The sequence below is a fragment of the Megalobrama amblycephala genome, linkage group LG10 (genome assembly GCF_018812025.1).
Source record: "Megalobrama amblycephala isolate DHTTF-2021 linkage group LG10, ASM1881202v1, whole genome shotgun sequence".
In the NCBI taxonomy this organism is placed as follows: Eukaryota; Metazoa; Chordata; class Actinopteri; order Cypriniformes; family Xenocyprididae; genus Megalobrama; species Megalobrama amblycephala.
The window spans coordinates 19,860,066-19,887,220 of record NC_063053.1 but is presented as its reverse complement, the minus strand read 5'-3'; the positions used below and the strand labels follow the sequence as shown (position 1 = coordinate 19,887,220).

The 27,155-nt window shown below is 41.4% G+C and overlaps 1 protein-coding gene across 2 annotated transcripts in view; it reads right to left on the bottom strand.

Moving 5' to 3' along the window:
- Positions 1–26,287, bottom strand: part of lrrc9 (leucine rich repeat containing 9) — a 31,574-nt gene extending 5,287 nt beyond the window's left edge. The window contains exons 1-27 of one of the 2 annotated variants that reach the window (XM_048205274.1): positions 26,043–26,287; positions 25,883–25,961; positions 23,914–23,976; positions 23,504–23,722; positions 23,234–23,374; positions 23,090–23,153; positions 21,742–21,812; positions 18,977–19,159; positions 18,739–18,894; positions 18,453–18,604; positions 18,236–18,367; positions 17,968–18,147; positions 14,252–14,369; positions 14,006–14,141; positions 13,070–13,213; positions 12,871–12,995; positions 12,576–12,779; positions 12,306–12,425; positions 11,536–11,727; positions 10,895–11,020; positions 10,670–10,810; positions 10,179–10,356; positions 9,833–10,053; positions 9,544–9,666; positions 8,607–8,737; positions 2,107–2,215; positions 864–1,000 (exon numbers count right to left, since the gene is read on the bottom strand). In XM_048205274.1, coding sequence (XP_048061231.1) covers positions 864–1,000; positions 2,107–2,215; positions 8,607–8,737; positions 9,544–9,666; positions 9,833–10,053; positions 10,179–10,356; positions 10,670–10,810; positions 10,895–11,020; positions 11,536–11,727; positions 12,306–12,425; positions 12,576–12,779; positions 12,871–12,995; positions 13,070–13,213; positions 14,006–14,141; positions 14,252–14,369; positions 17,968–18,147; positions 18,236–18,367; positions 18,453–18,604; positions 18,739–18,894; positions 18,977–19,159; positions 21,742–21,812; positions 23,090–23,153; positions 23,234–23,374; positions 23,504–23,722; positions 23,914–23,970 — 3,560 coding nt within the window. In that variant the 5' untranslated portion in view covers positions 23,971–23,976; positions 25,883–25,961; positions 26,043–26,287. The remainder of the gene's footprint in view (positions 1–863; positions 1,001–2,106; positions 2,216–8,606; positions 8,738–9,543; positions 9,667–9,832; positions 10,054–10,178; positions 10,357–10,669; positions 10,811–10,894; positions 11,021–11,535; positions 11,728–12,305; positions 12,426–12,575; positions 12,780–12,870; positions 12,996–13,069; positions 13,214–14,005; positions 14,142–14,251; positions 14,370–17,967; positions 18,148–18,235; positions 18,368–18,452; positions 18,605–18,738; positions 18,895–18,976; positions 19,160–21,741; positions 21,813–23,089; positions 23,154–23,233; positions 23,375–23,503; positions 23,723–23,913; positions 23,977–25,882; positions 25,962–26,042) is intronic. The other variant, XM_048205273.1, reaches the window with a different exon arrangement.
- Between the last annotated feature and the right edge of the window lie 868 nt (positions 26,288–27,155).

The window sequence follows — 27,155 nt, the reverse complement described above, 5'->3', positions numbered from 1 at the left end:
ATTGGTTCTTGCATGTCAAGCAAACATGCTTGAGTTTCCATTTACCACAACTGATGTGTGAGTTGATGAATGTTTACATGTGAATAAAAGCTTAAATTCAATCTGTTCATCATATAAAGCGATTGAGCCTCTTCAGAAAATTTGGACTAAACCACTTAATACATGGATTAGTTTTAATATCTCTTTTTGAACTTTTTAAAGCATCAAAGTTTCAATTGCATAGGTTGTCTATAGAGGGACAGAAAGCTCTCAGATTTCATCAAAAATATCTTAATTTGTGTTCCGAAGATGAACGAAAGTCTAACAGGTTTGGATCGGCATGAGGGTGAGTAAATAATGACAGAAATTTTCATTTTCATTTTTGGGTGAACTATCCCTTTAATACCGCATGCAGTCAGAGGCGTCATGCCCATTCACGTGCCCCCTCATATTTTTAAAGCAGCTTCCAAAAGATAAAAATTAATAATATTTTTTACATTTGATATGATCACATAAGTGGCACAGCATCAAGTGATAAATTCAAATCTGCTGCATACACACTGTGTATGTAATTATAAAGTTTACTTTCATGTCTTTTTGAAGAAATGGATGAATTTAGCTACACGTTGTAAATCCGACAATCCACTGGTGCCCACTCAAAAATACAAAGTGCATGACGTTTATAGTCTGTTAATAAATGTGACTGTCACTCCTAAAACGTTGCAGCATAAGAATATGCGAGTTATTCTCTGAGCTCATTAAGACATTCACTGCTGTTTGAGAATCTTTTTTATATGTAATTGTGACGCTCCCTAGTGGTTAGACAAGATACTACAGTATATAACCCCAATGGATTATGATGGAGTGATGTTGTGTTTGTGTACCTGCTGGGCCTGCTGTTCAGCTGCCCATATCCACTGGAACTGACTTTATGATAGAGAATCTGCTTGTTGCTCATGTGACTCTGAACTTTTTGACGTGGCAGAATTGACTCAATGTGGTTATAGTTCAGAGACAACACCTGCAAAGGCCATATATACAAACATAAAAACATGCATGGATATGTACATAGATGCACAGTTGCTGATAGTATATAATGTTATTATACTGTTCCGACCATAGCAAGTAACATAGACGAAGACATACAGTACAGTCCAAAAGTTTGGAACCACTAAGATTTTTAATGTTTTTAAAAGAAGTTTCGTCTGCTCACCAAGGCTACATTTATTTAATTAAAAATACAGTAAAAAACAGTAATATTGTGAAATATTATTACAATTTAAAATAACTGTGTACTATTTAAATATATTTGACAAAGTAATTTATTCCTGTGATGCAAAGCTGAATTTTCAGCATCGTTACTCCAGTCTTCAGTGTCACATGATCCTTCAGAAATCATTCTAAAATGCTGATTTGCTGCTCAATAAACATTTATGATTATTTTCAATGTTGAAAACAGTTGTGTACTTTTTTTTTCAGGATTCCTTGATGAATAGAAAGTTCAAAAGAACAGCATTTATCTGAAATACAAAGCTTCTGTAGCATTATACACTACCGTTCAAAAGTTTGGGGTCAGTAAGAATTTTTATTTTTTATTTTTTTAAAAGAAATTAAAGAAATGAATACTTTTATTCAGCAAGGATGCATTAAATCAATCAAAAGTGGCAGTAAAGACATTTATAATGTTACTAAAGATTAGATTTCAGATAAACACTGTTCTTTTGAACTTTCTATTCATCAAATAATCCTGAAAAAAAATATTGTACACAAATATTTTGTACAATTGTACACATTAAATGTTTCTTGAGCAGCAGATCAGCATATTAGAATGATTTCTGAAGGATCATGTGACACTGAAGACTGGAGTAATGATGCTGAAAATTCAGCTTTGCCATTACAGGAATAAATTACTTTGTGAAATATATTCAAATAGAAAACTGTTATTTTAAATTGTAATAATATTTCACAACATTACTGTTTTTTACTGTATTTTTAATTAAATAAATGTAGCCTTGGTGAGCAGACGAAACTTCTTTTAAAAACATTAAAAATCTTAGTGGTTCCAAACTTTTGGACTGTACTGTACATAAGTGTAGTAATTAATCTCTGTCCTAAACATATCCATACCTTAATGTTGGGCAGGAATATCAGACCACTGAATGAGGTGAGGTTATTGTGTTCTAGATTAATACTGCGTAAATTAACGAACAAATCAGCAGGAACGAGATCCACCATCCTAAATCACAGAGAAACAGAAAACATAAAGAGTGAACCAAAACATCCAGTTCCCTTTCAGTCGGTCACGTTCGACGTATGTCAGTAGTGACCGACGAATTGGGATATCGCTAGAGAGCCCCTATCAGCTTCGAGAAGACTAAAACAAGCCAATGAACATTGGCGTGCGATATTTGCATAACGCACCCCTCCCCATCCGGGGCATATAAAAGGGGGAGGAGATGCAATCGCACTCTGTCTTTCGCTTCGGAGCCAAGCTTTGGTGTCCTACGGCTGAGAAGATCTTCAAAAAAAGAAGAAAACAGCACACTCTTACCGTGTTTGGCGCTACGACACTGCAGCGAGTCCACGAGCTTCCGGGTCCGGGCAGCAACATCGGCTGTGAGACAGCGTTCCGCTGTAATCCCAACATTGTTTGGTCTGCGATTTGGCCGGGTCCTGTGTGTGTGTGTTTAACACACTTCGTGACACTCCCTGTGTGTCTCATTCACAAAAGAGCTGTGAGTTCCCCCTCTATTAGACTTTACAGACGAACCCTGCATCTGGGGAGATGGCATTTCGTCTGTGCGCTACTGGATGTGGTCGTTCCCTGGTCCCTGCTGATGGGCACAATCGCTGTATCACGTGCTTGGGCGTTCAGCACGCTGAGGCCGCGTTTGTAGATGGTTCATGTTCTCATTGTGGGAACATGACTATCGCGGTGCTGAGGTCGAGACTTTTGTTCCTTGGTTCTCAGGGAGCGGGGGTCCCCTCCCCTATGCCCCGTGCGGCCGTTTTCTCTGGCTTCGGTCGGAGTGACGGTTCGTCGGTGTGTAGGCAGGGTGACTTGAGGGTCACGGTTAGGGCTTCCCCGCCGAGCGTTGCTCCGCGGGCCCCTGCCGCCTCTACAGCACCGCAGCCAGTGGTGTTACCGCCGTGTCATGCCGGGCCCTCTTCGGAGCGTCCGGTATTGTCCTTCGGTGCACCTGCGGAGGACCAGATGTCGATCACGGTATCGGAAGGCGAGCACGAGTCCTCGGGAGAGGATGACTCGGCTGAGCCCCCGTCTCATGGCGTGGCGGCTGTGGCCGAGTCGGATCCTGAGTTGATGGCTGTGCTTTCCCGGGCAGCCGAGAGCGTCGGGCTCGCGTGGAACCCTCCACCCTGTCCCGGCCCCTCTCGGCTTGACGATTGGTACCTCGGGGCGGGCCGCGCTGGTCCTCAGCGTCCCGCCCCGATGCCTTTCTTCCCGGAGGTGCACGACGAGGTGACCAGGTCTTGGCGGACGCCGTATAGTGTTCGTTCGAGACCAGGCCCCTCGTCCGCCTTCACCACCCTGGATGGCGGAGAGGCTAAAGGCTATACGGGGATCCCTCCAGTCGAACGGTCTGTAGCGATGCAGTTGTGCCCTACGGCCGCCGGCTGGCGTGGTGACCCACGCCTTCCGTCCCGGGCCTGTAAGTTTTCTTCCTCTCTGACGGAGAAGGCTTATAGAGCTTGTGGGCAGGCCGCCTCCGCCCTGCATGCCATGGCCCTTTTGCAAGTATACCAGGCAAAAGCGTTATCGGAGATGCCGCAGGGTGGTCTTGACCAACATCTGTTGGGGGAGTTGCGCGCTGCCACCGATCTCGCCCTCCGGGCGACTAAAGTGACAGCACGCTCCGTTGGTCAAGCGATGGCTACTATGGTAGTCCAGCAGCGCCATCTATGGCTAAACCTGGCTGACATGAGGGAAGCCGATAAATATCGGTTCCTGGACTCCCCCGTGTCCCAGGCTGGCCTATTCGGCGACGCGGTGGAGAGCTTCGCCCAACAGTTCTCCGCTGCCCAGAAGCAGGCTGAGGCGATTAAACACGTCTTGCCCCGCCGGCCCGCTGCTGCCTCCACCCCGCCGGCGGCGCAACCTCAGCCTGCTCGTCGCCGAGGGCGCCCACCCGCGTCGTCCTCCACCCCTGCTAAGTTGGCCAAGCAGCAGCCTCCACCAGCCAAACAGCAGGGAGCCGGCGCCGGCCGGGACGCCCAGCCCGCTCAAGCCAAGCCAGGTGGCAAGAGGTCGAGGAAGTCGCGATCCTGAAGCGGGCGACCTGGAGGAGGAAGTTGCAGCTCTTCGGGGGGGATTCCATCTGCCCCTCCACTCCCGGGGGAGGGCCGGGAGAAACTTGTTGTGTCTGTCCCGCCGCTGGCTCTCCGGAGTCCAGCGGTACCCACCTTTTCACAGAAAGAGCTGTTTCCCTTCCATCCTCCAGGTCACAAGAGGGCGCGGTTGTCAGGACCCGGGGCTCTGCCTCAGTGTCCGCAGCCCCCTCTCATTTCGCCAGTGGGGGGCGCCCCGATGGTGCAGGCCGTACCACGTGTACTGTCTCCCATCGGTGCTGTCACCCCGCAGAATCTGACTCCACTTCGGGCCGCTGTGCTGTCCGAGTCGAGTCCCAGTATTCTGCCTCGCTGCCCCACTTCCGGTGCACCTGTGGTGCCCTTGGCCCCGCTCGTTCTGTGTCTGGAAGCCTGGTTAGCGCTTCCCAGCCCGTCCCGCTGGCTCATCCGCACTATCAGGCTCGGCTATGCGATTCAGTTCGCCCGGCGTCCCCCGGTGTTCAGAGGTGTCCACTACACTCAGGTGTCACTGGACAGCGCTCCTGTTCTTCGGGCGGAGATTGCTGTCCTCCTGGCGAAGGGTGCAATCGAGCCGGTCCCTCCAGCCGATATGAAGTCAGGGTTTTTCAGTCCCTACTTCATTGTACCGAAGAAAGGAGGTGGGTTACGGCCAATCTTGGATCTGCGAGTCCTGAATCGGTCCCTTCACAGGCTGCCGTTCAAGATGTTGACGCAGAAACGCATTTTTCAATGCATCCGTCCCCAAGATTGGTTCGCAGCAATAGACCTGAAGGACGCATACTTTCATGTCTCGATTCTGCCTCGTCACAGACCCTTCCTATGGTTTGCGTTCGAGGGTCGGGCATATCAGTACAAAGTCCTGCCCTTCGGGCTGGCCCTGTCTCCCGCGTCTTTACGAAGGTTGCGGAGGCGGCCATTGTTCCCCTCAAGGAACAAGGCGTTCGTATTCTCAACTATCTCGACGACTGGCTTATTCTAGCCAGTTCGCGGGAGCAGTTGTGCGAACACAGGGATCTGGTGTTGGCTCACCTCAGCCGGTTGGGTCTTCGGGTCAACTGGGACAAGAGCAAACTCTCCCCCGGGCAGAGGATCTCTTATCTCGGTATGGAACTGGACTCGGTCGCCCTGACTGCGCAACTCACAGAGGAGCGCGTCCAGTCGGTGTTGAACTGCCTGAGTGCGCTCAAGTGCAGGACAGCGGCCCCACTGAAAATGTTTCAGAGGCTCCTGGGGCATATGGCATCCGCAGCCGCAGTCACGCCGCTCGGATTGCTTCATATGAGGCCGCTCCAACACTGGCTCCACGGCCGGGTCCCGAGATGGGCGTGGCAACGCGGCACGTTCCGTGTTTCTGTGACACTGAGCTGCCGCCGTGCCCTCACTCGATGGTCAGACCCCTCGTTCCTGCGGGCAGGAGTTCCCCTCGAACAGGTGTCCAGGCATGCTGTGGTTCACACAGACGCCTCGACCTCAGGGTGGGGCGCCACGTACAACGGGCATGCAGCCTCAGGTCTTTGGACGGGGCCTCAGCTGCATTGGCATATCAATTGCCTCGAGTTGCTGGCAGTTCGTCTTGCGCTGGGCCGCTTCAAGGAGCTGTTGTCAGGCAAGCACGTTCTAGTCCGCTCAGACAACATCGCGACCGTAGCGTACATCAATCATCAAGGTGGTCTACGCTCCCGCCGCATGTCGCAACTCGCCCGCCATCTCTTGTTATGGGGTCAGAAGCATCTGAGGTTGCTTCGTGCCATTCATGTCCCGGGTGTGCTCAACCGTGCAGCCGACGAGCTCTCACGGCAGCCTCCACTTGCGGGCGAATGGAGACTCCATCCCCAGGTGGTCCAGCTGATTTGGCATTACTTCGGCGAGGCTCAGATAGATCTGTTTGCCTCCCAGGAAAATGCTCAGTGCCAGTGGTTCTATTCCCTGACCGCAGGTACCCTCGGCACGGATGCACTGGCACACAGTTGGCCCCGGGGTCTTCGCAAGTATGCGTTTCCCCCAGTGAGCCTTCTTACTCAACTCTTGTGCGAGCTCAGGGAGGATGGGGAGCAGGTCTTGCTGGTGGCCCCTTATTGGCCCACCCGGACTTGGTTTTCGGACCTGATGCTCCTCACGACAGCCCCTCCCTGGCCCATTCCTCTGAGGAAGGATCTTCTGACTCAGAGAGGGGGCACCCTGTGGCACCCGCGTCCCGACCTGTGGAACCTCCACGTGTGGTCCCTGGACGGGATGCGGAGGTTCTAAGTGATCTCCCGCAAGCGGTTGTAGACACTATCACTTCCGCAAGAGCTCCTTCCACTAGGAGTCTCTATGCGTTGAAGTGGAACCTGTTCGTTGACTGGTGCTCTTCTCACCGAGAAGACCCCCGATCATGCTCGGTCAGATCCGTGCTTTCCTTCCTGCAGGAGGGTCTGGAGCGAAGGCTGTCTCCCTCCACCCTCAAAGTGTATGTTGCCGCCATTGCCGCACATCACGATGCAGTTGATGGGAAGTCCTTGGGGAAGCACGATCTGGTCGTCAGGTTCCTGAGGGGAGCGAGGAGACTGAATCCGCCTCGTCCCCCCTCCATACCCTCTTGGGATCTCTCCTTAGTTCTTTCATCCCTTCGGCGTCATCCCTTCGAGCCCTTGCAATCAGTCGAGTTAAAAGTACTGTCCCTTAAGACCGTCCTCCTGGTTGCATTGGCCTCGCTCAAGAGGGTAGGGGACCTGCATGCATTTTCGGTCGACGAATCGTGCCTGGAATTCGGGCCTGGTGATTCTCACGTTATCTTGAGACCCCGGCCTGGATATGTGCCCAAGGTTCCTACCACTCCCTTCAGAGATCAGGTAGTGAACCTGCAAGCGCTGCCTTCGGAGGAGGCAGACCCAGCCCTGGCTTTGCTCTGTCCAGTCCGCGCTCTGCGCGTTTACGTGGATAGAACTCGAAGCTTCAGGACCTCAGAGCAGCTCTTTGTCTGTTACGGAGGCCAGCAGAAAGGGAAGGCTGTCTCCAAGCAGAGGATGGCCCACTGGATTGTGGATGCCATCGCCCTGGCTTATGATTCCCAGGGCGTGCCTTGCCCGTTCGGGTTGAGAGCCCACTCCACCAGAGGAGTGGCCTCTTCCTGGGCGTTGGCTCAGGGCGCCTCGCTGACAGATATCTGTAGAGCTGCGGGCTGGGCGACACCAAACACGTTTGCTAGGTTTTATAGCTTACGTGTGGAACCGGTTTCTTCCCGTGTACTCGCTTCCACGAGCCGGTAGACGCGTTGAACCTGTTCTATGTGTCGGCTTGCAATGCCATTCCCGCCCTCTGGGCTGGATACGTGCATCTTTGACTCCAGTCGTGTTCCCCGATCGGTGAACCCTGTCGAGTTCCTCCGCCTCCCCTTTCGGCTCGGACATTGCGGAGTGTCTGATGCCAGACCAACGTCCATCTTCGATGTTGTCTGTTGGTTGGGTTCCATATGTTGCAATCCCTCTAGGTGAGTGACTCCATATGTGTATTGTCCACGGTTACTCCCTACGGTGAGCCCGTGTCTTCCCCTTAGCAGAGTTTCTGCTGTCACCTGCCAGATGAGTCTCCCCCTACTCAGGTGGAGCCATCCCAGGGACTCATATGCGTTCTGCCCTTCGGGCCAGGCCATATGTTCCACGTAAATTCCTTCCCCACTGGGTGGGTAGTGGCTCCGCAGCGCCCCCCTACGGGTTCGCTTCCCCAGTGTAGTCTAGTTTACTTAGTGGGTATATCGGAACAGCAGTAGACTTCCCGGCGTAAGCTCGCCCCCTTCACCGTCCCAATTGGTGCGACGGGCGGCTGAGCTTGCGCTGGGCACTGGAAGGGGTTCGTAACTGTGGCGTTTGATTTGGGATCCCAATTCGTCGGTCACTACTGACGTACGTCGAACGTGACCGACTGAAAGGGAACGTCTCGGTTACGTATGTAACCCTCGTTCCCTGAAGGAGGGAACGGAGACGTACGTCCCGTCGCCACAGTTTCTGTACCCTCGCTGTTGTGCGGACACCAGTTGTCTCCTCAGCGAAAAACAGAGTGCGATTGCATCTCCTCCCCCTTTTATATGCCCCGGATGGGGAGGGGTGCGTTATGCAAATATCGCACGCCAATGTTCATTGGCTTGTTTTAGTCTTCTCGAAGCTGATAGGGGCTCTCTAGCGATATCCCAATTCGTCGGTCACTACTGACGTACGTCTCCGTTCCCTCCTTCAGGGAACGAGGGTTACATACGTAACCGAGACGTTTTGTTATGTTTATGTATTTCTGACTATAGCATTATAGTGAGAGTTGAAGTGAACCTGACTGAGCTGGACTGCAGGTTGAGCTCTGACAGTTCCCTGTAGTTGGTATGGCCCAGCTTCTCGGCCACCATATCTGCATTGAGTCGCCCTTCAAACACGTCTTTAGCAGTCTCTGATTCACACGTTTCCTACACAGACAAACAGACACGTTTGTATTTGTAAAACTTATACTACTGCACAAAAGATTAGGGTCAATACATTTTTTGAAAGAAATTAATATTTTTATTCACCAAGGAAACATTAAATTGATCAAAAGTGACAGTAAAGACATTTCTAGTTACAAAATATTTCTTTTTTAAATAAATGCTGTTCTTTTGAACTTTCTGTTCATCAAAGAATACTGAAAAAACAACAGTTCCTAAAACATTATTAATCAATGACTTATGACTAATAACTTTTTTTTAACATTGATAATAAGACGAAATGTTTCTTGAGGACATTAAAATGATTTCTGAAATATCATGTGACACTGGAGTAAAAATTCAGCTTTGCCATCACAGAAATAAATTACATTGTAAAATATACTGTATTTGTAATTGTAAAATTGTAATAATATTTCACAATGTTACTGTTTTATTGGATTTTTGATCAAATAAATGCAGCCTTGGTGTGCATAAGAGACTTCTTACATACCCTAATCTTCTTAACAGTGGTGTACATAAATATGAAGAAATAGAAAGGAATAGGTCACCCAAAAATGTCATTCCTCGTAACGATCCCTGTCCCTTTCATTGTATGGAAAAGAGCAGCTCAGACATTCTGCAAAATGTCTTATTTTGTGTTCCACAGAAGTAAGAAAATCGTGAGTTCACGAAGATGAGATAGTGTAAGTAAATGATGACAGAATGTTCATTTTTGGGTGAATTGTTTATTTAAAGCATTTTAAAGACTACATTCTTATGAAGACAAACACTATACATGTTTACATATTTACCACGGCTACTCCATCCAGTGCTTTGAGTGATGGCAGATGGAAAACCATGTATATCCTGTAGTTCTCCAGTTTGTTCACTAGGGGATTCCCGTACAGATCCAGAATAATTAAACTAGACAGTGCCTGAGAGAAACAGACATTGCATCACCACCACACTCTCACTCTATTCACTTCAACATTCCCCCACCTACACTGTTGATGGGTTCTCGTCACCAGGTACTTTGAATGAATGTTTTGAAAAAATCATTAATTGCACAAAATGATATTCAGAGCTTTAAAATCTCCTGACCTTTAAGTGGTATATGTCTCTGGTGGTGCTGATGTCATTGTTACCGACATACAGCTCGAATAAGGACCGTGACCTCTGGAGTCCATGTAGAGAAGAGATGATGTTGTTCTCGACAGACAGGAAGTGAAGGTTAGGTAGCCGGTCTAACACATCCCCGTCTAAACACTGTAGGTGGTTGCTGTTAATGCTCAGACGAGTCAGACGATGCATCGCACACAAACCTGCCATACCCCAAACAAACAAGAGAGAAAAAAAAAAAAAGAGTGTGATGAACTAATTAAGGTTATATAACACAGCTAACAAAACTAATACAGTAAAAGAAACCGAGAGAGAGAGAGAGCAGTACCTTCAAGTCTACTGATACTGTTGTTGTTAAGGGAAAGTTCCTCCAGTAGCAGGCAGTGTTCCAGACCCTCAATTCGGGTTAATTCATTGTTGTCAAAAGAAGCCCAGCGGAGATTCACCAGCCGATCTAGATTACTGAGCCGGCTCAACCGCTGACCATCAAGATTCAGCGCTGTGATCTGATCCCAAATGGCAAAGTATATTATTTAAAGGCATGGCTCACCCAAAAACCCTCATGTCATTTTTAACCCATATGACTTTCTTTCTTCTGCTGAACAAAAAAGAAGATTGCAGAATGTTTCCACATAATGAAAATAAGTGGAAAGTGGGGCTATTTAGCACCAAAAAGAAAAAAAAAGTAGTGCATAGAACAGTCATACAGGTTAGGAATGACATAAAGATGAGTAAACAATGACAGAACTTTCAGTTTTGGTTGAATTAACCCTTTCAAATGTGTGAGAGGATGAGAGAATGTGAGTTTATATGTCATACTTTGGTGGTCCAGCCTGACTCAAGCTCTTGCGAGTGTTTCCATGGAGACGGGCTGATCTGTGTGAGCAGGTGTGCTGTAGAGAGCAAACTCAGACTGCGGGGACGTTCACTGTCAGTCCGAGAGTGGGTCATCAGAGATGCCTGCACACACACACACCCGTTCCAGGACAAATGTGGACACAAATTTTAACATTAAGTATGCTATAATGTCCAGAATATACATACTTGGTTGATTCTAGATCGGGCAACCACTTGAATAGCAGCAGCCGCTTCTTCCTCCATCACTAAAACATCATCTAAATGAGTGAGGGTCTTTAGCCGGCCGAGAACCACCATACGCACACACTCATTCTGCAACACACAGGTGAAATGCATTTATATTCGCATTTAAACATAAACATAAATTAAATACTCATACCATGTCAGCAAGACAAACTTGGTTGGTGATTACAATAGTAAATTGTGAACATTTTACTATTTTAATTGTTTTAATGTTTTTGAAAGATGTCTTTTACGCTCATCAAGACCGCAGTACAAACAGTAATACTGTGAAATATGGTTACATATATGTGCTGCTTAATATTTTTGTGGAAACTGTGATCACTTTTTTTCAGGATTCTTTGATGAATAGAAAGCTTAAAGGAACAGCAGTTAACAGCCTCTGAAATATAAATATTTTATTACATTATAAATGTCTTTACTGTCACTTTAGTTCTGTTTAATGCATCCTTGCTGAATAAAACTATTCATTTTGTTTTAAAAAAAATGGTATTGTATGTTTTGCCTTGGTCATTCTTCATTTGATCTTGATGCTTCATGTTTTCTACTGTCTAATATGAAGATCAATCAAATTAAGTGACTTGTACCCTGTGCCAAGGATTGTGGCGTGTGTCTAGTCGGAGCAGGGCCGGGGCGTGTTTACGCAAAACGTTCATGTCATCTCTGACTTGGGTCAACTGATTCCAGCGAAGATCCAGTTCTATAAGCCGACCAAGTCCACGCAGACCATCCAGAGAAGAAATATGGTTAAAACTAGCATCCAGATACTCCAGATTTGGCTAAAGGATTGAGAGAAAGACGGAGGGACAATAAAAGTCAAAACTCTCTATGCTTCATATTCTTGGACTTAATATTATTTATTTAATTGGTTATATCATGAAAAGCATTTTTTTTTGTATGCCAGGTGGTTAAAAAAGGTGTGGTCACATTTACCATTGTTTGGCAAATTTTGAGGGGAGAAATTCAGTAACTTCAATAGGAATCCAATCTATCAGGAATTTCGCATGAGGGTGGAAGATTTCCCATCAAATTCAGTTGGTCATGCAAATTTGCAGTGTTGACCAGCAGAAAGATGCTTGGTTTGAAAGTGACTTCTGTGTGAGATGAGATTCATACATTGCTACACAATGAATTTGTCTGCACATATCGCTGACATTTCACTAATGTGACCACCTTTAGTGATATGAATGCCTTTGAAAAGTAATTTCAGAGGAAAACATGGAATGCTTTAGAGGCGAATGAAGACCAAGAATGTGTATTCACCCAGTAAACAGAGTTTTTGACTTTTGCCTTTAAAAGGTTAGTGATAATGTCATGTTTAGAAAAAGGTTATGAATGAATAGTATGATCTTATCACCATGTGTGAAATATCATCCAGATGAGTGAACTCATTGAAGCTAAGGGTCAGATGCTTCAGAGCTGTGAGTCGAGAAATCTCAGGCAGTTTATTTAGACTGTTGCCATGAAGATTCAGCACCTGTATGTGAGGAAATAAGTCAATAACATTACTATACTGTCAGGATCCACCACTGGTCATTGAATAAAGTCTTACTATTCAGCTGAAACAAACAAAATAATTGATTCAAGATTCAAGGTTTATGTGTGTGTTAGGTATTGTAAGTCTCACTGTGATCTGACTGAGGACGTTTGCTCTGGCCACCGTCAGTATGGATTTCTCATCTAGGCTGAGCATTTTAGGGTGGGGATTGAGGATGGGTTCCAAATTTAATGCCTCCTCATCCAGGTCCAGCTCAACACGTGACACAGATGGAGCATCAGAGGGGGATGTATGAGAACTGGACAGGGAGTCTAGAAAGGGCTGGGTTGTGTCCTAGAGAAAGATGTCATTAGATAAAGATGGTCTGATTACTGAATAATGCATTCTGAAGGACATAATAGTGGATGTTATGTAACACATATACCTGTGATACGTATTCAAAGTCCACAAGGTACTCTGGCATTACCATTTCATGGTCAAAAATGTACCACAGTTTCTGCTGCTGTCTACAGTCGCAGCTGTCTGGCAGGCTGGAGGGACACAGCACGTCTGATGAACAAAAACACACACATTAAAGACACTGAAGACACTTTTCTATGATGAGTACACACATTCCAGCTCACCTGTTTGTGCAGTTTGATTTTGCGTTTTAGAGCTAGTACTGAGATAGACAGAGTTTGCTTTGGGGTAATGATGACAATCTATTGGGCGACCCTCCCTCACTGCAGCACTGCGGCCCAGGAACACTTTAGAAATGATCAACTGTCCTAGAAACATACACACATGCATGAAAGCAAACACATTCAAATATCAGTGACAATTATTCATCATTGATGTACACTACACCAAGCAACCGTTCCAAAGTTTGGGGTCAGTAAGATAATTATTATTTTCAGCAAGAACGCATTAAACTGATCAGTTTATAAAGATATCTATTTCAATCAAATGCTGTTCTTTTGAGCTTTCTATTGATCAAAGAATAAAAGAATCAAGTATCATGGTTTCCACAAAAATATTAAGCAGTACAATTGTTTTCAACACTGATAATAATAAGAAATGGTTTGTGAGCACCAAATTAGCATATTAGAATGTTTTCTGAAGGATCATGTGACACTGAAGACTGGAGTAATGATGCTGAAAATTCATCTTTGCCATCACAGGAATTAATTACATTTTAAAATATAGTAATATAGAAAACAGTTATTTTAAATTGAAATAAAATTTCACAATATTACTGTTTTTACTGTATTTTTGATCAAATAAATGCAGACTTAAAGAGCATAAGAGACTTCTTTAGAAAACATAAAAAAAAAAAATTTATATTGTATATAATTTTCTATTGAATTATAAATTGTATAATTTCTGTGACACTAGTTTTTTTCATTGTGCTGACTGGATGATGTTTTGGGGCAAGAGCTACCTGCTTGTCCAAATAAGGGATATGGTCATTAGGCTATTATTGTATTTTTGTATTGTTTGGTGCCACTAGTAGTGCAGAAATGACATTAAATTGAATTAATTAAACTAATTAAATATAAAGGTTCTGAGTGAATCCAGACCATGTCTGAAGGGAAGAGGGTCTGCAGGGCTACTTCCCGATGTTGAGCAGCTCTTCTTCTGCATGAATGCCATTCGGAGTCGATCAGACGCACTCACACTGTTAGAGAGGGGGACGGCTCTCTCTCTGCCTAATGCCTGAAGGCAAGACACACACATCCGTACTCAAGGTGATAGGTGCATTTAAAAACAATACAAACAACAGAAACTCATAACCACTCCTCACTGAGCTTTAATGGGTTTTGTACCTTATATGCATCAGCAGTTTTAAAACCATTTTCTGGGATTTGTAGTATCTCATCACTTTCACAAGAATGTTCTGGATCGGGCACGTAGAACAGATACTCCATGCAACATTTATAGTTCCTGTCACACACACATACACAAATGATAACTCTGCAGATACATATAATCTCTTCCACAGACATTGTGCTGAAGGAATCATTTCTCTTGAAATTAAAAATCGATATGAGCTATGAATATGGATTATTAGGATTATATGGGTATGGATCATTTTTTTTATTTATGAATATAAAATTAAAAATATATTTTGAATCAGCCATTTTGTTTAATGAAGAAAGATTTTGGAGGGTTTCTAGTCTTAAATGGCATGTATTGAACCTGAGACAATGCTCACACTGTTTAAGTGTGTTTGAGGACAATTGAAGACATCCTAATGTATATAGAGGCTAGTGGTGTAACGGTACATGTATTCGTCCCGAACTGTATGGTACAGACGTCACGGTTCGGTAATGAAGAATATTGGTCAGTCACAGGTGATCCACACTCCAATCCAGAAGGCGGCACTCGCAGTAATGCATTGTTGCCTAACCACTTTTAACCAGCATTAACCACCAATAATCGCAGTAAGCTCTGTGTTTTTGTCACTTTGTTTTGAAATTCGATTTTATCATGAAATTCAAACAATAAATGCCGTTTTGATGCTTTTTGACATGCCGTAACAGATGCTGTATAGGCGCCTGAGTTCAAACGGCAGCGCAGAGCGCAAGTGAATCCTCTTCACAACTAGTTACAGAATTAATATGAATGAACATCTGAAGGTATGTTGAAAGATACAGTACAACTTGCTAAAATTTAAATAAAACAGCTTGTAAACAATGTCACGTAGTATTATTACATTTACCACAGAAATGTCATTCAGTGTCCACAGCTTGTTACTTCGCTAGAGAAATGAACTCTATCGCTAAATATATGCACTATATTAGGCTATATTTTAAATATATTTTACTTAACCTGTTAGTGATGTCCAAATTATTTAATGTTTAAATAAATCGGTCATGAAAACAAGTTATGACAGCCACTGTGTAAATGATTATATTTCAACAACGAATTGGAGAAACGTATTTTTATAATTAGATATATATAAAACTGCTTTATATGTGCACTTTACATGTTTACAGTTTTTTTATTATTAATTTTTGAGTGTTAATGATTATATCTAAAAATAAATAGCAAATGAATTTAATAATTTAGGCACTCTTGTTACTCCCTATAAAGTTTACATCATTAGCAGAGATGTATATTTTTTTATCTTTAAGAAAATTAATTATAATTGAATTAATTTAAAGACAGAGACACAGTTTGTTCAGTAAACCACTGTTTAATAATTTTTTTTTTTAGTTTTTCACCCTGCTGTCCCCAAACCCGTACCAAACCGTGACTTCAAAACCGAGGTACTTACTGAACCTTCACTTTTGTGTACATTTACACCCCTATATATATATATATATATATATATATATATATATATATATATACAGTACAGTCCAAAAGTTTGGAACCACTAAGATTTTTAATGTTTTTAAAAGAAGTTTCGTCTGCTCACCAAGGCTACATTTATTTAATTAAAAATACAGTAAAAAACAGTAATATTGTGAAACATTATTACAATTTAAAATAACTGTTTTCTATTTAAATATATTTGACAAAGTAATTTATTCCTGTGATGCAAAGCTGAATTTTCAGCATCGTTACTCCAGTCTTCAGTGTCACATGATCCTTCAGAAATCATTCTAATATGATGATTTGCTGCTCAATAAACATTTATGATTATTTTCAATGTTGAAAACAGTTGTGTACTTTTTTTTTCAGGATTCCTTGATGAATAGAAAGTTCAAAAGAACAGCATTTATCTGAAATACAAAGCTTCTGTAGCATTATACACTACCGTTCAAAAGTTTGGGGTCAGTAAGAATTTTTATTTTTATTTTTTTGAAAAGAAATTAAAGAAATGAATACTTTTATTCAGCAAGGATGCATTAAATCAATCAAAAGTGGCAGTAAAGACATTTATAATTTGACAAAAGATTAGATTTCAGATAAACACTGTTCTTTTGAACTTTCTATTCATCAAATAATCCTGAAAAAAAATATTGTACACAAATATTTTGTACAATTGTATACATTAAATGTTTCTTGAGCAGCAGATCAGCATATTAGAATGATTTCTGAAGGATCATGTGACACTGAAGACTGGAGTAATGATGCTGAAAATTCAGCTTTGCCATCACAGGAATAAATTACTTTGTGAAATATATTCAAATAGAAAACAGTTATTTTAAATTGTAATAATATTTCACAATATTACAGTTTTTTACTGTATTTTTAATTAAAGGTCCCGTTCTTCGTGATCCCATGTTTCAAACTTTAGTTAGTGTGTAATGTTGTTGTTAGAGTATAAATAAAATCTGTAAAATTTTAAAGCTCAAAGTTCAATGCCAAGCGAGATATTTTATTTAACAGAAGTCGCCTACATCGAACGGCCAGTTTGGACTACATCCCTCTACTTCCTTCTTTAATGACGTCACTAAAACAGTTCTTTGACTAACCTCCGCCCACAGGAATGCACAAGAGTTGCGTTTGTAGAGTGTGTTTGTCGCCATGTCGTCGAAACGCTGTTATTTTCATGCCGCAGTCCAATCACCGGGTCTGATTCCGGCTCAAATTGATAGGGTAAAATTAAAGACATGTTTACAATAACACTGAGCGCGTGCATCTCCACCTTATGGTAAGAGGCGTGACCTTTCCGGGCAAGATGCGCTAAACTGCTGTCGAATCACAACACAGGAACACAGGAAAATCAGAACTCGTTATGTATTTCTGAAGGAGGGACTTCATAGAACAAGGAAGTCATCAGCCCATTTTTATGACAGTGGAAACAGCGGTATACAGATAAGTAAATTATGTGAAAAATACTGTGTTTTTTTACACGCGAAACATGAACACATGTTATATTGCACACTATAAACACAATCAAAGCTTCAAAAAACCACGAAAAACGGGACCTTTAAATAAATGTAGCCTTGGTGAGCAGACAAAACTTCTTTTAAAAACATTAAAAATCTTAGTGGTTCCAAACTTTTGGACTGTACTGTATATATATATTTCAATATGCATGAGAACTGGGGCTGGGGAATGTGCTTGACTGTGATAAGAACTAAGTGATTTTGAAAAAATGTGACAACACAAAAAATCTTAATGGTCTGAAAAATGATTTAGGTTAATATGTGACCTACACATGTTCTTGATGGATTTTGTGACATCTCTACTCGTTTAATTGGTGCATACTGAACTCAAAAATAGCATAAGACAAAATTGCAAGTTCTAATCTGATTTAGCTGTCTGATATGAAACCTCTGGGAGTTTATAGATTATCAGTCTGTCTGGAAACAAAGTCCTCTTTAGAATAATCTGTATTTATCTGTAATAATCTGTATTTATAATCTGTGTGGTCTGTTTTCCTGGTATCAATTTCAGATTTATCTGCCCATAAACAATTAGTAAAAAAAGACAAGAAATTGACCATATATTTTGCATGTAAGTCAGACTGCCTCTTTTGATCTAAGTGGGTGTTTTTGGCCAAAATAAGTTGCAAAGTAGACAAGGCTTTATGTCGCTATAGTAAATAGTCAGGCTCTGCGAGACTAGCGTCTGACTGACTCACTGTGAGAAGGGTGAAGACTCCTGTCTGCAGATCAGAGAGTGCACTTTGTCCTGGAAGCGTTGGCGCAGGGCTCGGTTATGAATGCGGATGATTCGATTGATCTTAATGCCAGTGATGTGCTGAGGCTTATAATCCCACACACAGAAACGAGATAGCAAAAGATCATAACAGGACGTGAACCTGAGAGAGGAAGCAGATAACAGTACAGATCAGTAATCCTGCATGTTGTGTATTTGTACAACAGATCTTGTGTACATATATGGGGTACCACGGTTCGCTGGTGTTTCCCTCCTCAAAGCGAATGTTCCCCACGGTTTCCAGCTCCAACAGCAGGAAATGCACCATCATCTCCTTTCTATCTGAGGCCAAAGCTACATTGTGCTGGTGACATGACACTACCCTGAAAAAACAAAACAAAACACAGACATGCAAAACCTAACAATAATCATGCACATGGGTTTACTTATAGAATGATACACACTCACTCCTCCAAACGCCGTTCCCAGAATTTCAGTCGGCATTTAAGAGCATCCAGTTTGTGCTGCAGTCTCTGCTCATGACGAAGGTCAGAGGTCAAGTCTTCAGGTTCTCCTGACTTCTTCCCAGCACACTGAACATGGGACAGCTCACACTCCAGCTGCTCACAGAGGGCAAGTGTGATTTACTGCAAATACTCAGCTATAGTTTGGGGACAAATTTGTGCCCAGAAGTTGAATATGGATTTGAGGATGTCGTAATTTGGGGGACCATCTGCATACTGAACATACTCACATTTCTGAGCATGCGTGCTAGCACTCGTATTCTCTCCTCTGGTAGTTGTATCTGGTCTCTCCTCTGCTGCCTGAGCTTGGCTTTAAGTTCATCAAACTGTCTTTGCGCACAACGAACCCGCATGGTGTAATACATAACTTTCTTCATGACTGTAGACTGAAGCACAATCACACGTTCCCATAATTCTCATCTCTTTGGTTAACCTGAAACCAGATGCATAAAATATACATTCTCTCACCTCTGCAAAATCTTTGAGATGTTTGCTGGAAATGTCATATGTGTCCAGGCACTGCAGGTGTGGCATGTGATATATGACATGTATGTAGTAATTATAGAGCAGACACAGTGGGTTTGGAACAGACTGAGGGTCCTTCAGACTCAGGTGCCTCAGTCGTTGCAGCCGAGTCAGATGGGTCAGTTCCTATAAGGAAAACAAGAATTGTACAAATTTCACATACTATATGTTTTGCTTTCAGGGATCAGGAATATTCATGAATATAAATTATGTTTGAAAATTAACAAACGAAAAAAAAAATATTCTACAATAAGTGAGTAAACCATATATTTTTACTGATGTTTAGTTGTCAAGCAACACTATTATTACTCATACTTATGGTATATTTGTTTACACTATGGGCATGAATCATGATGGTGAACGTGATTTCACTAAGAACAACAGCTTTGTTGATCCTGGAACAACATTCTAATCAACCAATCAGATTTGAGGGACAAGCTTACAGTTTATGTCAAGTTTAGGCTAACAACCAGGGATAGGTGCTTCTACATCAACGTTATTTACCTATCTTTTCCCTTAGATTTTAGGGATAAGTTATGGATAGGGTTAGGTTTAGGGGTAGGGATAGGGTTATTTTTCATAAAGGAATATTGTTCCAGGATCAACAAAATATGTTGATCCAGGAACATGTCTGTACTTGAAAAAATCCCGGTGAACATATTGAAGGAGGGACCTGAGCTGTATTTAGGGACCTTTATAGAGTCTTGGCTTTTTTGACCTGGGCCAGTAAGAAACAACCTAGCAAACACCCGACCATCCTAGCAACCCGTATAGCAACGTACTAAATATCCTTAAGAATATCTTTGTAACTGGCAACCACTCAAAACACTGTAGCATCAAGTTGGCATCTTTTGCAAGAATGTATAAATCCTGTTTGTTATTGTTATTTTGCCATTAATATTTATGAAATAGGAAACTTTTTCTACACGTTGGACATTAAATGGAAGTGTATTAGTTTCCCATTAGAGAAAAGAGCCTCAAATTATAGCCTGTTCACCTGAACAATGAGCCCACAGACGAACAGCAAAAAAAGCACCATACAAACACCTGTCAGCTTGTGTCATGGTTCTGTGTGTGTTAGACAGAAAGAGCTGTGAAGAACCATCTGACAAACAGAGGAGCTTTCAATCACCCGACTCACACAAAATAACAAAGGCTCCCATTTAGAGATGCACACCCCATTCAGACCCCACACCACTTGAAAATGAAAATATTTATGTGTTATTGAAAAAAAAAAAATCCTCTTTTTCCTCTCGTAAAAGAGAGAGAGGTGAAAACTGCGTGGGCAGAGATGTCGCATTACGATAATGATGCGAACCGAAAAGGTAAAGCTTGAATCTTGCCATTACTGAAATGATCAGGTCTCTCTGGGGTAGTTGAGAAAGTAGGGAGTATGCACAGAAATAACAGTAATCAGATCTATAGTCGGCAGGAGAGGGAGGATGCAATAATGGCCTGTTGATATAGGCCTGCAGTAATAACGATGTGAAGGCCAGAAGGAAATTATTACTCTGTAATCTTGGACACAAACAAACAAACAAACAAAATGCGCCCTACACAAAGGGCAATCAACAATCTGATAATAGAAAACTCATGAAAATTAGATTTTTACAGAAAATGTGTGTGGTACTTGGCCATGGAAAACTCACTGCCACAATGTTAGGGTGTAGGGATAAGATTTTTGGCCTGTTTTATTGTACACCATAGAAATAGTTGGATTTCTTGGAAAGGTAACCATACACAGCAAAACCAAAGTTTATTATTAATCATGGAACCCTAAACTACACTTTCTGAGTTGTGTGTATTTAATGTGACCATCTGTTACTTTTAACTATAGAAGAAAACTAGTTAATTTTAAGCTTTTTTTTGTACTATTTTCATCTTCTGGGTTTAAATTCGACTTTGTGCCAATGTCACAGGATGTGACGTTTTCTTGTACCATAGTACATCTATCACTCATTGGTGTTTCAGAATTATTCATGAGACTGCATGTCCTTATCCTATGAGAAGATGCCTCACTTAATTATTAACAACGGCACGTGTTGATTTCGTATATGACAGGTGCTTCAAACTGTGAGATTGCATACAGTGAGAGATGCATTTATGAATCAAAAATTATTTTAAATGAATTTGTGGAAAACTTTGATTGAGTGAAATAAAACTGTCTAAATTGAAACTGTTGTTGTGTTGTCAGTCTCTTCCCCTCCACTCCACAGCTCACCATGCCCACTTTTGAAGCATTTTTTTTTAAACTGTGGTGAGAACTAACTGGTGCTGAAACGGGATTTCATGACCCTTTATTGTGTGGCCAAATTAATGAGATTTCATCAAAAAAAGGTCTATTGTCTTTTTGTCAATGGCATAGTGATGTATAAAGCGCAGCTCACACATGTATATCACTTTCAAACCAAGCAGCTTTCTGTTGGTCAGCATGGCGAATCTTCGTGGGGAATCTGAACATGAGTGAAATCTAGAAGGGGAACTTTTTTGCCCTCGATCTTATTCGTATTGAATTGAATACAAAATTTCGCCAAGCAATGGAACATGTGACCTCACCTTTAAGGTTAAGGATTTAAAGGATTAAGAATTAAAAATGTAAGTATGAGCAATAATAGTAAGGTTGCATGAGTAGCATAGGTTAGCAAATACTATTGATTTTGATACAGTTCATTAAAATGGCAGGTTGAATAATGTTATATTTCTCATACCTTGAAGGAACTGATTTTGTTCCCTGAGAGGTTTAGATTTTGAAGATTGATGTTGGGATCCAGGCTATGACCTCAGAAATAAACATTTTAAATTTTAGAGTATTCAGCAAAAGATTTTGAATATCTATGTGCATTCTACAATTATAGTACTAAAATTGCCAAAATGTGGTGTTTTACAACCCCAAATCCAGAAAATTTGGGACATTTTGTACAATTTCTTAATTACCTTTATTTAACCAACAAATGAAAAAAAATCCAATGTTTTCACTGGCCAAATGAATTGTATTTTGTAAATATAAACAAATTTTGATTTTGATTGCTGCAATACACTCCACAAAAGTTGGGACAGAGGCTAAATAAAAGTAAAAAGATTATAGAATATCCAAGTTAAACTGTGAATTGGCATTAGGTGAGAGTAGTGATTGGGTTTAAAAGGAGCATCCACCAAAAGCTCAGTCTTTGCCAGCAAAGATGTGTCATGGCTCACCACTTTGTGCCAAATTTCATGAGAGAATTGACAAACAATTAAAAAATTACATTTCTCAATGCAAGATTGCAAAGTATTTAGGTATTTCACCATCTACCATACATAATATTGTGAAAAGATTCAGGGAAAGCAGAGAAATCTCAGGCAAGGCAGGAAACCTCTGTTGAATGCGCGTGACCTTCAAGCCCTCAAAAATGAGTTCCCAATGCCAAAGACGAAAGGGACCATCCAGACTTTCATCAGCGACAGGTGCAAAAGCAAACATCTGTCATGGGTGACTTGCATACGTGTGAAGGTACCATTGATGTGGAGGCGTATACTGGGATTGAACAGAGACATATACTGCCATCAAGATGACATCCTTCCTGGGAAGCAAGACAATTCTGATTCTGCATGTGCTACAAAAGAAGCATGTGCTTCTACACCATAGAAGGGATGTACTTGACTGCAGTCCAGATCTGTCTACTATTGAAAATATTTGGCCCATCATGAAAAGGAGAATCAGACAGCGATGACCACGGACTGTTGAGCAGCTGTATTGTATCAGGCAAGATTGCGCAAAAATTCAATTGCAAAACTGCAATTAGTATCCTCAATTCCCAAACATTTAAAAAGTGTAATTAAAAGGAAAGGTGATGTGACACAGTGGTAAACACATGTCCCAACTTTTTTGGAGTGTGTTGCAGCCATCAAAATCAAAATATATTTATATTTACAAAATACAATTCATTTGTCCAGTGAAAACATTTAAATTATTTTCTTTGTACTTTTGTCAGTAAAATAAAAAGGTTAAAGAGAATGAACAAATCACAGATTCTTAATTTTATTGCAACTGTAATTGGGGTTGTACAGTGGACCTACCAAGAGTCTCAATAGCATTATCAGCAAGATTCAACTCCTCAAGGTTTACAAGTGAATTCAGTCCCTGTAATACAGTGGTGAAAAACACAAATATTACACTTTGAAATTCTATTTACAGTATGTCCAGACATAAACATAGGCTACCTGTATGTCAGAGATTTGGTTCTTATTAAGCCACAGAACGCGAAGGTCGACCAACATCTCTAGATTTGAGATCTGCTGGATGTTGTTGTCATACAGAAATAACTTCTGCAGATGCACACAGTTATGTAGGCCTGAAATCTCCTACAACACACACAAACAATAACAAATAGGTTAAAATAAGCTAGAATTATATAAAATAAACTAGATAAACTAGATAAATAAAACATTTCCAGAAATATTACAATATGCCAAATCTTTTCATTAACTTACATTAAGTTTGCACTCCACTACCCATAATTCTCTGAGGAGTGGACAATACTCCAGGCCCTGGATTGAGCTGATGCTTTGGCCTACAATAGTGAGTCTGGACAGTCTGGGGAAGAGAGAAAGTCCCACCATGCATGGGAACCCAGAGAAAAACATCTCCAGAACCGTTTCAACACTCCCCTCCTGACACACCTTCTCATAGCAGAGTCCATTAGACACACACTGAGGGAATGAACAGAGCACAAACCAGAGAAACCTCAGCAATGACCAGCACATCTGGCTTTGATTAGAAAACAAAACCTTGAGAGCAAATTGCACATGATGTTCCTATAGTTGAAGAAGCTAATGTTCATTAATCAAACTTTAGACAACCTACAAAACTCAAGTAAATGAAGCATCACACAAAAACTCACCAGCTCTTTTATAATTTCTTCATCTGCAGTTAGACCCAGCTTTTCATTCTGTGTCATGATCTCCTTAAAAACAGTATTTTTCATTCAACAAATGTAAACTATTAAAAATGTAGTCACTAATTCTTTACTGAACATTACCAAAATTGTACTGTATTTACAAACCTGATTCCAAAAAAGTTGGGACACTGTACAAATTGTGAATAAAAACAGAATGTAATGATGTGGAAGTTTCAAATTTCAATATTTTATTCAGAATACAACATAGATGACATATCAAATGTTTAAACTGAGAAAATGTATAATTTTAAGGGAAAAATAAGTTGGTTTTAAATTTCATGGCATCAACACATCTCAAAAAAGTTGGGACAAGGCCTTGTTTACCACTGTGTGGCATCCCCTCTTCTTTTTATAACAGTCTGCAAACGTCTGGGGACTGAGGAGACAAGATGCTCAAGTTTAGGAATAGGAATGTTGTCCCATTCTTGTCTAATACAGGCTTCTAGTTGCTCAACTGTCTTAGGTCTTCTTTGTCGCATCTTCCTCTTTATGATGTGCCAAATGTTTTCTATGGGTGAAAGATCTGGACTGCAAGCTGGCCATTTCAGTACCCGAATCCTTCTTCTATGCAGCCATGATGTTGTAATTGATGCAGTATGTGGTCTGGCATTGTCGCATTGTCATGTTGGAAAATGCAAGGTCTTCCCTGAAAGAGACGACGTCTGGATGGGAGAATATGTTGTTCTAGAACTTGGATATACCTTTCAGCATTGATGGTGCCTTTCCAGATGTGTAAGCTGCCCATGCCACACACACTCATGCAACCCCATACCATCAGAGATGCAGGCTTCTGAACTGAGCGCTGATAACAACTTGGGTTGACCTTGTCCTCTTTAGTTCGGATGACATGGTGTCCCAGTTTTCCAAAACGAACTTCAAATTTTGATTTGTCTGACCGCAGAACAGTTTTCCACTTTGCCACAGTCCATTTTAAATGAGCCTTGGCCCAGAGAAAACACCTGCGCTTCTGGATCATGTTTAGATATGGCTTCTTTTTTGACCTATAGAGTTTTAGCCAGCAACGGCGAATGGCACGGTGGATTGTGTTCACCGACAATGTTTTCTGGAAGTATTCCTGAGCCCATGTTGTGATTTCCATTACAGTAGCATTCCTGTATGTGATGCAGTGCCGTCTAAGGGCCCGAAGATCACGGGCATCCAGTATGGTTTTCTGGCCTTGACCCTTACGCACAGAGATTGTTCCAGATTCTCTGAATCTTTGGATGATATTATGCACTGTAGATGATGATAACTTCAAACTTGTTGCAATTTTTCTCTGAGAAACTCCTTTCTGATATTGCTCCACTATTTTTCGCCGCAGCATTGGGGGAATTGGTGATCCTTTGCCCATCTTGACTTCTGAGAGACACTGCCACTCTGAGAGGCTCTTTTTATACCCAATCATGTTGCCAATTGACCTAATAAATTGCAAATTGATCCTCCAGCTGTTCCTTATATGTACATTTAACTTTTCCGGCCTCTTATTGCTACCTGTCCCAACTTTTTTGGAATGTGTAGCTCTCATGAAATCCAAAATGAGCCAATATTTGGTATGACATTTCAAAATGTCTCACTTTCAACATTTGATATGTTATCTATATTCTGTTGTGAATAAAATATAAGTTTATGAGATTCGTAAATTATTGCATTCCTTTTTTTATTCACAATTTGTACAGTGTCCCAAATTTTTTTGGAATCGGGTTTGTACTAAACAGTATAATAAAATGAATCTGCATTTCTATCAGAAGAGTGTGAAGTTGATACAGATTCAAACTCCTACAATGCTGCAAAAACTTTTACTTATATATTAAAATAAAAATTCTCGCACAAAATCTCACACAAAAATACACATTCTTATTTTTATTTTTTTAATAATTGTATAAATGCTTATAGGCTACTAGAAAATCCTCACCTGTTTGTGTATGTCCGGCTGTATAGTCCAGACAGTGAGATGACCAAAGTCAAATTCCTTCACACTCCATGATTTAGAACTACAAATCCAACAGATCTGTTAGCTCTCTTTCCAACATAAAGTTTAACAGCAGCATGATGCCTGTCAATTGTAAACATACCTTTTAACAGTGAGAACATATCAACTCTCCAGTATCGAGCCGCACTTTTAAGTTAGTGATTTTCCTTTTTATTTTGGTCGCCGCAATGTTTACATCAGGCTGTTGCTAAGGAAGCGTGGCTCGCCGGTGCTAAGGAAGCACTGTTGGAATGTGTTGCTGTTCTCCAGTAGACGGTGCTAAAACACCGGATCACGGCACAACCCGCTCACTTCTGTTTTAGCCAACTTAAAGGGATAGTTCACCCAAAAATGAAAATTCTATCGTCATTTACTCACCCTCAAGTGGTTCAAAATCTGTATAATTTTCTTTGTTCTGTTGAACACAAAGGAAGATATTTTGTAGAATGTTTTTGGGGCACCACTGTAGTTTTTTTCCTACTATGGAAGTCAGTGGTGCCCCAAAGTGGCCTGGTTACAAACTTTCTTCAAAATATCTGCCTTTGTGTTCAACAGAACAAAGACATTTATACAGATTTGGAACAACTTGAGGGTGAGTAAATGAGAAAGCGTTGCAGGGCTATGTGCACTTTTGGAACGAGGTTTAAATGCGACGCTTCACGTGGTATTAGATAGAATTGATAGAATTAATCCGTGTTTAAATTTTTATTTGGAATTTCACTAAATTAAATACTTTGTAATTACACTTTTTAAAATTACTTATGAAAAAACGTACATTTCTATATAATAAAGAAAGAAAATAAATAAATAACATCCTAATGGTATTAGACACAGTCTTTGGTAGGCCTAATTCCCAACCCCCTACCCACCAAAAACAACAACAAAAAACAGAAGACATCTCTCCCACCCCAAACCCTCAGAACCATATATTTATATAGAAATAAAAGACAAACTAACCATCACAATTCTGAAGAAAAGAAATAAAAGGGAGCCAAATTTTTTCGAAAAGTCTGTTCAGGATGTCTTCCTAGAATTAATCCAAACTCAACCAATTTTGTCCGATTTAATGCTAAATAAACAAATACATTGCTCATATAAATATTTAAATGTCTAATATTTAAATAATAAGCTATAAATGAGCTAATTTCAGTAACCAGGAAAAAGTCGTGTTTATTAATGTATTTTTCATCGTTCATTTTATGAATGTATCTCATTT